General features: G+C 38.1%; 1 protein-coding gene across 7 annotated transcripts in view; it reads right to left on the minus strand.

The window, feature by feature from the left end:
* The window catches only part of DIAPH2 (diaphanous related formin 2), a 939,982-nt gene that overhangs the window by 235,001 nt on the left and 689,276 nt on the right, over window positions 1-15,705 (minus strand). For all 7 annotated transcript variants that reach the window (XM_036305330.1, XM_036305327.1, XM_036305331.1 and 4 more), the window contains one exon: window positions 5,565-5,729. In XM_036305330.1, coding sequence (XP_036161223.1) covers window positions 5,565-5,729 — 165 coding nt within the window. The remainder of the gene's footprint in view (window positions 1-5,564; window positions 5,730-15,705) is intronic.

Consider the following 15,705-nt stretch of genomic DNA (forward strand, 5'->3'; position numbering starts at 1 on the left):
CATCCTAATTTCTTTAAAAGCAAACTGCATTTAATGAATGAAGAAAATGTTCTGTATATTATCATTTTAGTCTTTTGAGTCTAACTAAACGCAGATGCTCACTTTGGCTTTCCAATTATTGTTTCGATTTGGACATGATTGAGGCCTTATAAAGAGGAAGATGGCTACAGGGAGATGCGAGTGTCTCAAAATTAAGTATCTCCATAAGCCAACACAAGGAGCTCTCAGACTAGTTTCGATTTTAAAAGAACAATTACTTAAGATGGAAGGAAGCACATCGCTGAGAATTAAAGTGACCTCGCTTGTCATAACTCCCCATGCCATACTAGCTAGGGGAGCAGTTAAGGCATAGTGACAATCACACATTTGCCTCGGAGACTTCATTTAATTTTGATACTGCACTCCCAAAGTTTCTCTCTATTCTAAGAGGCTCCAGTCCTCTTGGGCACTTGCTGTCGTGTTGTTCTGTGGCTTCCACTTTCCATACCTGACTTGTCCCAGTCTGGGAGGAGAGCCCATGCGAAGTGATTATGGCTCATTCAGCCAACCTCAGATGGTCTGGCCTTTAAGTAACCACAGTTCTTTTGATTTTGTAAACTACTTTAATTTTAAACAGTTTAGATTTTATCTTGAGGCCACAGGGAAGTCATTAAAGAATTTTAAGTCATGGAATTAAGGCTATTTTTTCAGTTTTTTTCTTTAATTGTTTTAAATTTATTAGAATATTATAGATGTCCCCCATTTCTCCCCTCTACCCAGCCCCCTGCCCCACCCCAGGCCTTCACCTCTCTATTGACTGTGCCCATGGGCTATGTATATATGCATACAAGTTCTTTGGTTGATCTCACTCTGACTATAAAATGTGGTGAATGGATCCCAAATTAGAAATGGTCAGAGAAGTGGACACAGATACCAGTCAGAACATTGTTGTAATAGTCCAGCTAAGAGATGGAGGCCCAGAACTAAAATCGCATCTGTGGCTTGCAGGAAATGGATGGGTTGAAAGGGTACTCAGGAGGTAGAAGAAGCAAGACTGGAACAATGGAATAAAATGCCGTGATTTATAGATACCACTTAGTCTCCTAACACTGTCACTTTAATGGTCCTCTAAGAGCTGTTCAAAAATTGTTAAAGAAAAGTCCTGATTAAAAAAATATTAAAGTTTATCAAGTGAACAGTAGCAGATACCTATTTAGTTGAGGGGAAATCTTCAAGCATGACTAATAGTAATGATAACATGTTCTTCTTTAGTTATGTCAATGAATCTAATTCTATAAAGCCTTTTTCCTATATTTCTAGTGTATGAGATATAGAATGAGAACATACACACAAGAAATATTTATTGAGTGCCTAGGTAACATATTGTTCTTTAAATACAAAACAAAAACACACAGAATCAGCAGGAAACTGATGGATTTAAAACAGAAAAAAATTTTCTATAATTTATTTGGAGCTATGAAAGTTATTAAAACACAATACTTGCCTTGAACACTATCTCAAAAGCTGAAATTAATTTTTATGCCTAAGAAAGAGACTGCATGGTGGCAAAACACAGAAGGTTCACTGATTCGAATATTCTATTCAAAATATCTCAAAAGAAGAAAGATTGTGCAGTCAACTATTTGAACTAGTAGAATAACTAAAGCATAAAGAAGAATAGCAAAAAAGATATCTAGACATTACATAAATATGGAATTTTATTTCCTTCCACAAAATATTCAATCTAAATTTAGGGATTCTTAATTAATCTTGCTTATATTATAAGTAGTGCTTTCAACTCTGATGATCTCAGAGAAGCTAACTGGAAAGAGAGACTTAACTCTGAATTGAGAAATATTTCCAATTACATATATCTTCATGCCAATATATGGGACATTCATCTTGAATATCTTTCATATCCTCATTAGTTGAATAATATTAATCATGTGAATAAAGAATAGAGCAGTAGCTCATGGAGATTACCCAATCTTGCTTTCATTAATTTGAATGTGATTATTTTGAAAAAGGTCTTAATCTGTAATGTCAATCCACTATTTAATTTCATTTCCCCCATCCTTTCAAGGATATCTCTTTGAGGAAGATGTTTTTGTATGTGCATTTTGTTTATGTTACACATGCCAAATAGATCTTCTAAAATGAAACTCTGAGCTCATTGGGAAGTAATTTTTGGTAGCACATGAATCAGAACGCTTATTATTTTCTTCTTAGCACTACCGGTATTTTATTGCTTCCATCTATAGTCCAATATGCTTTTAGCGCTAAGACCCCTGAGGCCAAACACACAAAGCACTAAGAAAATGGGAACTTCTGGCGATTACAATTTTTGTCTCTCTTTCAGGGGTTTTCCCTCCACTGGGAGAGTGAAATCACTTTAAGCTCACTATGAAACAGGAACATGGTGGGCACAAATGATTGACTGAAGTTGGTGATGTTGATTTAGGAGTGTTCGGCTTATAGGTCAGGTGTAAAACCCTTAAATCTGCTTGTCAAAGTCTGCTTGTCAAAGTCTGCTTGTCAAATTGCTATGGATTTTTCCAGACTCTGCCCAAATGTCACTTTCTCTATGAAGGCTTCCCTGGCCAACTCAGGCAAGGTTAGGCAGTTCCTCCTTAGTATTATTATAGTGCCCTGATATATTCCTATGGCAGCACCTATCAAATTATATTGCATTTACTTGTCTGTCTCCCTCTATGTAGAGAGACTATTCTCTTCTTTTTATCTCTAAACTAAAGCACTACCAAAATCAAGTTGGTCCTCAATATATAATAACCGAATGAATGGATAAAGAATGGCCAATAATACTCTTCATCTGCATAGCATGGGTTGCACGGTGTTTTCACACAGTGGTGAGGAAGGCATGGCAGGAATTATCATCCATATTTTGCAGATGAGGAAACCAATACCCAGAGAGGTTATCTGACCAACCCAAGTTCAAAACAGCTGATTAACTGCACGCCTAGTTCTTATGTGAGCCAGTCGATAAATATTTGTAGACAGAAGTGATAGCAGTAGTATTCTGTCAGAGAGATGGCAATGGCTGGCCAGGACACAGGGTAGCAGTTGGTTACCTGTTTTGAAAGCTTCAATCTCAATCTTAGCAGGTTCTTAAGTTAAATGCACACAAAACCAGACTTCAGAATGTCAACTTATTCACAATGAGAATGATCTATGACAAATTATTTCCTTGTACTCAAGCTGCATGCAAAGTGAAGCCAGTACATATACATACTTGACTCTCTCGCTGAAATTCCAACCATGACTCATAGACTAATAAAGAAGATAAAGTTCTTAGAGGTCAGTAGTATAATCCCTTCTTATACTAAATGAATAAACAAATAAATAAACAAATAGCTAGATAAGATAAACGACTAATCTACAGTCACATAGCTTGTTACTTACAGCATAAGGACACAGAATCAGGTCTTCTTAACAATGATATCCTTACATTTTTTAAAAAAGTTATGATTGAGAAGTACTACAACTATAATTCTTAGCAAGTCTTCTAAGCATCTTTCTAATAGGACTAAACAGGCTATCACACAGAAATTGTCCTTCATCAAATGCTGCAACATGGGAGAAGTACCCCAAATTCTACTCTGTGTCTGTATATTGGAGAGGTGTGGGGGGAGGGGGCACACAGACATTGTTTTAAGACCCATGTTAAAACAAGGCACATGGCATTGATGCTATAAAAACAATCCATTGGACTTTTCAATGTGTCAACTTTTCTAGTCCCCATTCCTTTCAACATGCTTTGTTTTTCTTTTTGAAAATAATCTAGGTAGATATAACCTTGGTGTGCATATGTCCATGTCAAATTTATGACTTTTAAGTTTTGAAAATAGTTTAATTACTCATTACCAGTAGAACACATTTTACTACTTATTGGCCAGCTAAAAAGTAAAAAAAAAATAAAAATAAAAAAAATAAAAATAAGTGTGTCTATTAAGGGGCAAAGACCAAAGGTCAAAATAAGCTAATATTCTTAGCAAAAAAGAAGACAAATTATCATATCTATAAAAATTTTTTGGGTCAGGGCACATGTGGGAGGCAACCAATAGATGTGTCTCTTTCACATCAATGTTTCTCTCTCTTCCATCCTCCCTCCCTTGCACTCTTTCCAGAAATCAATGGAAAAAATGTCCCAGGGGTAAGGATTTACAAAAAAGTTTTTGGTTTAGTTTCCATTACCAAAGGTGGGGTGTGCCCTGGGTCATATGCCTTAAGGCAGTAGATGCAAGCAAATGCTTTCCACAAACATATATCTCACAGGTTGTACAAGACACACTCAAATCAAACGATTTCACCATCAATTAAGAGAGCTAGCCTTATTTAGCAAATAACTGCTTTGGAGATAGAAACATATCTTGAACTGCAATAATTAGTTTGCTAATTGGTCTTAATGCTGGGATAATTGCTAGAATTCCTTCTTTAAAATAGATGGACCTTTGCCTGTTTGATATCAACTATTGTGCATAACTTTCTTTTCTATCATAACCACAGTCTGTATTCTTCTACTCCTTGGCTGGATGCAGAGAAGTAGTTCCATAGCATTCATACAGCAAAGCTTTCGTTTTCCTCTAACATTGTAACTGCACCCTGATTGCCTCCCCTTCAATTAATGCTAATATTTACTGTTAACCCAAGAATTACAGTTTGAAACAAGAGCCCATATTCTGGAAGAAACTTTAGGCATTCAAGGTCATTTACACAGTCCAATTTAGAATCAGTCTCTCATCTAGACTATAAAAGAAACTTGTTCATCAATTACATCATTTTAATGTATTAACTGAAAGATTATTTTAGATATGAGTTTTAAGCTAGATCAAATGATAATATTATGCCGTATAAAAATCAGGGTCATTTCCGTACCTATTCATTTATTTTCTACTAGAGGCCCGGTGCATGAAAATTTGTGCACTTGGGGGGTGGGAGACGTCCCTCAGCCCAGCCTGCGCCCTCTTGTAGTCCAGGACCCCTCTGGGGATGTCTGCCTGCCAGCTTAGGCCCACTCAAGCCGGCAGTTGGACATCCCTCTCGCAGTCTGTGAGCCCTCACTCCTCGCCGCCCACCTGATCGCTGCTCCTTACCACTCAGTTCGCTGCTCCTTAGCGCTGCCTTGGAAGCGGGAGAGGCTCTTGCCACCGCTGCTGCGCTCTCCTGGCTTCTGGCTGAGCAGCACTCTCCCTTTTGGAGTGCACTGACCACCAGGGGCAGCTCCTCTGTTGAGCGTCTGCCCCCTGGTGGTCAGTGTGTGTCATAGCAACTGGTCGTTCCACCATTTGGTCAATTTGCATATTATCCCTTTATTATATAAGATAAAATTTCAGGAGAAAAATTCCCATGTATACCTAAAGTTTAAGATAATTCATGCAGTTCTCCATTATACATTAAGCCAGCCAACAATTTTCATCTATGCCACAGGTATAAAATATCTGTCAATTTCTGCTAAAGGGCTATAACATGAAATCAATATGGTCAATAGTTATATGAAATGCCAATAGAAGAAATTATTTAAAAACAAAAGCATCAGGCCTTGCAATGCTTCAAGATATATTACTCACCAGAAACAAAGTTCGGAAGTTGTTGAGATCACCAAAAAACTCTTCTATGCTCACTGTCTTAGAGTCAAAAATAAAGTAGTCTCCAAGATTCTCATAGAGCTTGACCATGTTGCTGTGCATGGTGGACAGTTTGTCATACTGTTCTCTGGCGATCTTTGTAAAGCTGTAGGTTTCTGTTAAGGAATATGATCCAATAGTACCTCAAAGGCAATCATTAGATGTTAAGATTGAATTATACCATCATTTCTATAAATACTTATGTATTAGTTTGCTAGGGTTGCCATGATAAAATGCCACAGTCTGGGCAGCATAAACTACAGAAATCTGTTTTCTCACATCTCTGGAGGCTGGAAGTCCAATATCAAGGCGTTGGCAAGTTTGATTTCTTCTGTGGCCTCACTTCTTGGCTTGTTGTAGATGGTGATCTTCTTGCTATGTCCTCACACAGTGGTCCTTCTGTGTTGTCTGTGTCCTAATCTCCTCTTCTTATGAGGACAGCAGTCACAGGGGATTAGGGCACCCCCTTAGAATGTCATTTGAACAAAATCTCCTCTTTAAAGACCTTATCTCCAAACAGTCACATTCTGAGGTTCTGGGGGTTAGGGCTTCAGCATATGATTTCTGGGCAGATCCAATTCAGTCCATAAGCAGTTGCTGTTGTCATTATATTGGTTAATGAGTTTTGAAACTATAAATTATATTTAATGTATAACCGTGCTGAACATGTTTGCTAAATCAAAATACATATCCACAAACTACGTCATATTTTTTATGAACAGCATACAGTAGAAATAAGCAACAACAAAAAACTTAGAAAGTATAGATTCACCATTCTTAATGCACATTTCCATATAGATAGCAAATTCTATATAAGATTGTTATATGTAACCGTGTGTGTGTGTGTGTGTGTGTGTGTGTGTGTCCCTCATGAGGAGCGGAAGGGAGAGGGACAGGGAGCAAGGGAGAGACAGTGAGAGAGATTCTGCTGTAGCTCTATAACCTTAACCACTCCAAGGGCTTATTAAAAGCCAGATTGCTGTTTGCTGAGCCTGAGCCCAGGGGCCTGAGCATTATAATCTCTAACAAGTTCCCAGGTGACGCTGAGGCTGCCAGTCCAGGATTACACTCTCAGCAGTACACTCCACAAAAGCTACTTATTCAGAAATTAATTACATCATTGTTTTACAAATGTTATCAAAAGGTAATAACAACCACCAGTATCAAAGCATTAAATAAACCATATATTTAAAGGTGTCCAACTAAAGGTATCTCATTATACTTAAATTTATACTTATAAAAATAAATTATAATACTATTTTCCTGATTGTAGTAGGTATATTTATAGAAAACTCTCTCTTTAGAAGACTTAGAAATATAAAAGCTTAAATAAGTAAGCAAATTTTCAACAAACAGAAGCAAATACTGTGAACATGTTGGAGCATTTCCTTTGAATTTTTTTTTTAATATATATATTTTATTGATTTTTTACAGAGAGGAAGGGAGAGGGATAGAGAGTTAGAAACATTGATTAGCTGCCTCCTGCACACCCCCTACTGGGGATGTGCCCGCAACCAAGGTACATGCCCTTGACTGGAATCGAACCTGGGACCCTTGAGTCCGCAGGCCTACGCTCTATCCACTGAGCCAAACCTTTTAGGGCTCCTTTGAATGTTAACGGATAAGAATGCTTCAGAGAAAGGTAAGCACGCTAGCTCTGAAGAATATAGGAAACCAAGTCCACCTTCTAAAATTCTAGTTAAATCTGTTAAAAATCAATAGTGAAGCAGAAGTAAGATGTTTCTAAATAGAAAGGGAACAGACTTAGCATTGTAAAAGAAGAACAGCACAGTTTGGGGGCATGTGATTTTAAGATCCACCACAGTATATTAATATTTTGTATTTGTATTATGTTATCAGATACTGATAATTGTGTCTTGAAATACTTGATTTTATACGATTTTCTGAAATTTCCAGTGTGTTTTATTATAACCTGGGGCCAAATTTATTTTCCATGGGAACAGAGTTCTAGTTGTACAATGGAAGTCAATGGGGAAATCAGACCATTTCTGGTAAATTACTTTGCAGCTGACACTTAGGGAACACAACATGATTTAAAAAGTGAGATGACCCCTACCCATGTTCTTTCTTATGCTACTTAAGTATTAGCATTCACATTGGCAACTCAATAACCTCATCTGTGCTAAGTGACATTAAATCTTTTAACCCTCAAGTCCAATGGACCTGAAAGAATTAACACATTTCTGACTTATTCTAATTTTTTTTTAAAAAAGTGTTATCAACAAAGGGTTATAGGTACTGCTATATACATATTCTGGTTTCCCCTCTGAGAATATCACCATATATTTATATTTTTATTTTTAAGAAAGTATTAAACTATTTAAGAGTTGCAGAAATAAGACAATACTCTGCATTTCTTAGCACAGAATGAAAGTTAGATACTTGTTCTCCAGTCTCTCTTCCCTAAATAAAATCGACCCACGCCAGAGACTTTCTACACAGAAACACTTTGCAAAGGTCACTTACTTGTACTCTATTTGCAATGCAAAGTACAAAACTATATATTTCAGAAGGCTCAACATCTGTACAACACCAAGCACAAGTAAAAGATAAAAAAGGCAAAATAGTGCATGCTTCCCATTTATCATAACATAATTTTTCACCAGCTAAAATATATCTATGTAGTGATATACAATTTCATAAATCTGTTCTCCTAGAACAAAAACTGATTTCAGAAATTCTGTCTGTGAACCAAAGTGAGACAATTTGAAAAATTCTAGGAATGCTTTGTCTTATAAATAAATGGAAAACAGCCCAATTTGCAAGTCCTTTACTTATCCTCAAACTGATTACTTTGTAGTAGTAAAAGGGAGAACCAACATGAGTCAGTATGGAAATCATTTGTAATTGCAACTATGTCACCACATCCTACCTGGGACAGGAGGGGAAAAAGAACTAGATACCATTCCTTTCATCCCTTATGTCAGTAAGGAAAGTTTTATTTATTTATTTATTTACTTATTTATTTATTTTTGAGCTGCTACTAAATACAAAATCCTGGTTAGTACTATGCTAAGCATCATGATGGATACAATGATCATTAAAGCCTAATCCAGACTCTGAAGTAGTTTATAATCTAATATTGCAAATAATTCCACCATCAACAATTTGCTTTTGTATAGGACTTTATTATTTAAGATATATTTTTCCTTCCATTATGTCCCATATTTTTATAATTTTTAAAAATACATATTTTATTAATTTTTTATAGAGAGGAAGGGAGAGGGATAGAGAGTTAGAAACATTGATGAGAGAGAAACATCGATCAGCTGCCTCCTGCACACCCTTTACCGGGGATGTGCCTGCAACCAAGGTACATGCCCTGGATTGGAATCGAACCTGGGACCCTTCAGTCCGCAGGCTGACCCTCTATCCACTGAGCCAAACTGGTTAGGGCTATGTCCCATATTCTTGATAACAACAGTGGTAGGCAGTCAGACAGATATGAGCAGAGCAAGGACAACAGGCCAGGTACTGAAGGTCACCAGGGCAGAGAGCCCCAGGTGCCTAGCAACGGACAAAACTGGGAAAACAAGGATCTCTTTTCCAGCGTAACCTTTCCTCCTCTAGCATATCTCTTGTCATAGGCTTCAGACCCTCCCCTGACCTTTCCTCCCCTGGCACATTACTAGTCATGAGAGTTAGACTCTGTTAGAGGGGAACCAAATGAGGGGGGCAGAGAATAGCCCTTAAGCATTAAGTCCCCAGGACAATGAGATTCTGGCCCGCATCTAATACATCTAGGCCTCAGTTGTATTTCAGCTCCAAGCCTGGAAAAGCAGCAAAATCAAACAAGCAACTATGGCTGCCTCAGGACCAACTGCATTAAATACTGACCTCTTGCCCTGGCACCAACCAATCAGTAGAGACCATGACCCTGAAAGGACACCAGGAAAGGTGATGAATATTCTATTAGAAACCTCCCTTGAGATTTCAAGATAAATACCCTCAAGATGGAGGAACCTCTTTGGTTCTCTCTATGGAGCACAACAGGACCTTTCCCCACCACCTCCCTGGAGGGCCGTTTCCTTGCCTTTTCTCCTAAGTTCCAAGGGACCTTCCTTTGCCCCTATAACTTGTTTCCTGAGCCCATTTATTCTATGATTCACTTCTTCTACCTCTGTGACTTTCTAAATAAACTTTCTCTTATAGTTTGAGTCTTGACTCTGAATTCTTTCTTAGCCAGAACTCAAGTACCAAGGTTCCTGAACCAAGGTCCGGTCTAACACTTGGTGCCATTTTGCTGACAGCACAACCTTATCAAAGAGGCAGAAAAATACCACTATTCACATTTTAGCGTTGTGGAAACTGGGTAAACAGCACTCACCCATCTAGAGTTAGAATGTAGTGAAGTGTTGTAGAATATACCATATCAAATTATGCCTCTTTGGCATAGAGTATTTTGAGCTGATAGAGAAACAGCAGAGACAGGAAAATTTCCAAAAAGAGTAAAAGTTATCCTTTTGAAAGGAAGATATATATATATATATAGGAAATCTCCATTTGTCATCCATTTGTCAGGGTGTCTCCCTTTCTGTAGGAGCAAGAGAAAGGATGAATCAATGGCTAAAGAAAATGTGATACATATATGAGATGTGGTCTTATATATAGTATACATATAGTGTATATATATGTATAGTATATATATGTATATGTACATGCAATAGAATACTACTCAGTCATCAAGAAGAATGAAATTAGAGAAAGACTATTAATGTATGATTTCACTTATATGTGAAATCTAAAAACAAAATAAACGAACAAACAAAACTCACAGATACAGAGGACAGATTAGTAGTTACCAAGGGGATGGGGGATGGGATTGGATGAAATGGGTAAAGGGGATCAAGAGGTACAAACTTCCATATATAATATAAATAGATCATGGGGATGTAATGTATAATATGGTGACTATAGTCCATAATACTATATTGTAACTTTGAAAGTTGCTAAGAAAGTAAATCTTAAAAGTTCTCATAACAAGAAAGTATGTGTAACTCTGTATGATAACAGATGGTGTCTGGACTTATGGTGATTGCTTTGCAGTGTATACAAATGTTGAATTAGTACATAGTACACCTGAAACTAATATAGTGTTATATGTCAATTAATCTCAATTTTAAAAAATTCAATCTGAAGTAGCTGTAATTCATCCAGAGGCATATACTCAAATAGAAGGTTAATTATTTTGTTTGTCCTTTTAGGTGTATTATATATTGTTTTTGACTATTTTTGGTAACTGTACATGCCTGTCCATAAATTGGTTGAAGGTAGGTGTAACCCTTGTCCTCTAACTGGTAAAATAGCTGATGGGGCTCAGAATGTGCGACCCTGAAATATGGCACTGTAGCATACAGAATATTTTAAGCTGAAGGAGTATGAGGAAAGGGAAGAAGCAGGAAAGTCACTCTTGACCTTTTCTTGACCCTTCCCTCATCTGAGAGTCGGCTTCCTGGTATGGGGGAAAAGTACCATCCTGATGCCCTTTTGGAGGGACACCCAGAAGAATCCAAAGGAACAGACCTTGCAAAGTGCTCACCAGTTTACTACACTTACCTCCTCTTCTTTGACCTACCATATCTTTCTATGACTTTCCACTCTTTATCAGTCCTAGCATAAAAATACACAGGTTTAACAATTTCTTTGGGTCTTTATTTCCTAATAAAGACTGCCATGTTGCGTGAAAGTTATATTTAATAAATTTGTATGTTTTTCTCCTGTTAATCTATCTTTGTCTGGTTAATTTTTTGGCCCAGCCAGGGATCCTAAGAGGGTTGAGGAAAACTTTTTCCTCTCCTACAAAGTATTACTTCAAATACTAGGCAGAGAAAACTTTATCATTGTACTTCATTTTGATGTAAAGGATAATTGTTATATGTATCTCACAGCAAATTGAATGAGATCAGTTTTACAATTTCTCATCTTTGTAGGTAGTACATTAGTTATGACTTTAATAAAAACTTGAAATTTTAAATATCATTACTGCTGGATTATTAAGAACATGGAAAGAAAAATCAACTTGAGATCCACTTAACCTTCACACAAGCGTTAGTTAGCAACATGGCATAATTATTCATTTAAATAAAAGGAAGTCACAAATATATAATTTATTAAAGAATACAGATAGCATTTCCTCTTTCCATAACCTCCCAGAAAAGATTTCTCTCAGTGCTAAAAATAAAATAGTAAATTTTCCTTTTAAGTTGTAAATGTCATTTTAGTAAAAAGTTATTCATATTTCAAAAAATTTACCTTAAAATAATAGTAGGGCATATTGAAGTAGTTGAAATTTACTTCCAAATCATACATTATGTTATGAGTATGAGTTGACAAGTATTTTAAAATGTGAAACAATAACAAGGACAATATCGACTTCATATATTAACTAGAGGCCTGGTGCACGAAATTCATGCACTAGGGGAGGTGTCCCTCAGCCCAGCCTGCACCCTCTCCAATCTGGGACCCCTTGGGGGATGTCCGACTGCTGGTTTAGGCCTGATACTGCCCTCCTCTGCCAGCCTGATCTTGCCCCCAACTGCCCTTCCCTGCCAGCCTGATCACCCCCAACTGCCTCTGCCTGACTGATAACCCCTAACTGCCCTCCTCTGCCAGCCTGATCTTGCTCCCAACTGCCCTTCCCTGCAGACCTGATCTCTCCCCCAACTGCTCTCTTCTGCTGGCCAATTTGGTTCTGATTGGTCGGTTTCTATGTCAGTCAGCGTCAAAAGCTTTGCCTCCTAGGCAGCCACTGGCTCCTCACAGTTGACCCAGATTTGGTTTTGGTTGGTCAGTTTCTATGCCAGTCAGCATCAAAAGCTCCGCCTCCTAAGCAGCCATTGGCTCCTCAAGTGGACCCAGGTTTGGTTCTGACTGGTTGGTTTCTATGCCAGTCAGCGTTTCTGGGCCTATCAATGAGGCCTGATCAGAAAGGTGGGGCTGATCAGCAGCCCCAGTGGAGGCCTGGAGAGAAATGGAGGTGTGGCCGCTGAACAGGCCCGGAGCTAAAGAGAGAGGCAAGTGCTGATCAATAGCTGCCACAGAGGCTATGGATCAGACCCTGCTTCTCTCTTCAGGCCTCTCTCTGGGCCTGATTCGCAGCCGCCTCAGCAGTCACTGTGCCTGCAGCCATAGCAGTAAGCACTGGATAACCACGGCAACACAGCACTGACTGCAGGACTGACTTCCGGTTGATTGAGCCTCCTGGCTGTTGCAGATGTGATGGACCCAGGGTTTTTATATATTAGGATTTGCATTTGGATTCAACACAATACCAGGTGTACCGGTTAATGATGCGGATTTTTTTCAATAGATGGAGTTACACATATGTTGATATATATATGCGATTTGATATGTATGCTATTTTGTTGTATTGACAACAAGCTTCAAAACTTCATATGTCAAATTTTCTGAAGGTGTTAACGTCATAGGTATTTTTATGCTTAAAAATGTCGAATTTCATGTCAAAAAAAGAGCATTTATGGGAAAGTTTAATTCATTACTTTATTTTGAAGAAAAGTGCTACTGAAAGTTATTGTATACTTTGGGAAGCTTATGGTGAACATGCTGCATCTCAAGGTACTTGTGAACGCTGGTTTAAACGCTTTAAAAGTGATGATTTCAATATGAAAGACAAAGAATGTCCAGGTCAACCGAAAAAGTTTGAAGACCAACAATTATAAGCATTATTGGATGAACATGCGTGTCAAACTCAAAAATAACTTGCAGAAAGATTAAACGTTGCTCAGCAAACAATTTCTGATAGTTTACAAGCATTGGGAAAGATTTTAAAGGAAGGAAAATGGGTGCCACATCAACTGAATGAAAGACAAATGGAAAACGGAAAAGTCATCAGTAAAATGTTCCTTCAACGGTACGAAAGAAAGTTTTTGTTTTGCATCAAATTGTTACTGGCGATGAAAAGTGGATTTATTTTGAGAATCCCAAATGCACAAAATCATGGGTTGATCCAGGTCAACCATCAACATCGACTGCAAGGCCAAAACGCTTCGGAAAGAAGACAATGCTCTGCGTTTGGTGGAATCAGGAAGGTGTGGTATATTATGAGCTTCTAAAACCAGGTGAAACCATTAATACTGATCACTCCCAACAACAAATAATCAATTTGAACCACGCTTTTGATCATAAAATGACCAGAATGGGCCAGAAGACACGGCAAAGTAATTTTGCTTCATGATAATGCACCATCACACACTTCAAAACCCGTTAAAGACACATTAAAAGATCTTGCCTGGGAAGTTTTAACCCATCTGCGGTATTCACCAGACCTTACTCCTTCAGATTACCACTTGTTCCAATCGATAGCACACACACACTTTCTGAGCAGCACTTCAAAATGTACGAAGAAGTGGAAAATTTGGCCTCTGAATGGTTTGCCTCAAAACAAGAAAAGTTCTATTGGGACGGTATCCACAAATTACCTGAAAGATGGGGGAAATGTTAACTAGCGATGGACATTACTTTGAATAAAACACTTTTGCTGTTTTTATTGAAATTATTGTGTTTTCTTTGATTAAAAAATCCGTATTATTATTAACCGGTATACCTGGTGCTTTAAAGTAGTTCAGGACATTGACTATACAATTATATTAAAAATCAGATTACAAAATCTAGGCATAGGACATTTAAATAATATAACAAAGATAGCATAGTCAATAATGATTTTAAGACAAAGTTTCCAGTTTTTAACATATAGGAGGCAATTCTATTACCAGAGAGATGAAGCTATTTTGTAATGACCCCACTTTTCTACAGATGGTCTGAGGCAGCTGGGTATAAAGAAAATGCTTTTAAATCAGCTTCCAGTTAAAGCCACAAAGTGATGGTTATTAGAGGTAAGAGGTACACTCAACACTGCTACTTTTCTCTACCCTTTCATTATTCACTCCATGTGTCTTCTGTGTACATTTATTTTTACCCTTCCATTGAAGACTGTATCTTTGCATTCTTAGATACCCAACTCAATAATTTTTACATTCACTCATTCATTCATTCAAACATATTCATTAAGCGCCTATGTTTCAGTTATCTTTTAGGTGCTGAAGACATAGCAGTGAATATTCACACAGGTCACTGCTTTCATGGAGATTACAGCTTAGTTGGAAAACATGCATTAAACATCAATTTTTTTTTTCAAATTACAAATGCAAAAAATTTAATTGCAAAGAATAGGTTGTTAGAGAGTATATATTTGGAAGACCTAACTTAGACTTGTGAGGCTGTGGTGGGCTATGAGTGGTGTAAAGACTCTTGAAGGATCAAACATTAAAAGTGAGACATGCTCTGGCTGGTTGGCACATCATCCTGCACACCAAAAGGTTGTGGTTTGATTGCCTATCATTGTGTAACCAGACAACCAAGCGTTCTGTGCTGCCTGTCATTACTTCAGCTAATTAAGCAGAGACAGGACTGAATCATATATGAGCGTTTATTCCAATACTGCCTGCAGTATGGGAGAGCAGCAGGTCATCCACAAAAATCTGCTCTCCCCCACCCCCTAAAGCCAGCTGCTTATATTGGGAAGAAGGACGAGATTACATGGGGAAGTAGGAATTATAGGTATGGGAAAGTGGGCACAGGATAATCATTACAGGTTACAAGTCATGTGGGCTGGGGTGGGGGGAGTTACAGAGGGCAAGTGCCTCCAGGTGCCCTGGGAACCCCAGGACCAGATTACAGGTAATAGGGGCAGGGGGTTGTAAAGAGCGGGTGCCTCCAGGACTAGATTATTTCAGCCACCAGGTTGTAAATCTTTCCATAATGGTAGGCAGTTCCCAGAAGGAGGACAGACAGCACTCCAATGTTAGCTCCCATGTCCCCAGGGGTACAACTCTCAGCCAGGTTAGAATGTGCTTTCTCTAATCAGAACAGAACTATCAAGGTTAACAGAGCATGAGTAATATTTCTTTAATTGTAGCCGGTCCCCGATACATTCTATTTATGCCTTTAACAAGTGTACATAGCTGGCTTAGTTCAATACCCGGTTGGGGAACATGTGGAAGGCAACCGGTCGATGTTTCTCTCTCACAACAGATCCCTCTCTCCC

This window comes from Myotis myotis, unplaced genomic scaffold (genome assembly GCF_014108235.1).
Source record: "Myotis myotis isolate mMyoMyo1 unplaced genomic scaffold, mMyoMyo1.p scaffold_m19_p_4, whole genome shotgun sequence".
NCBI lineage: Eukaryota > Metazoa > Chordata > Mammalia > Chiroptera > Vespertilionidae > Myotis > Myotis myotis.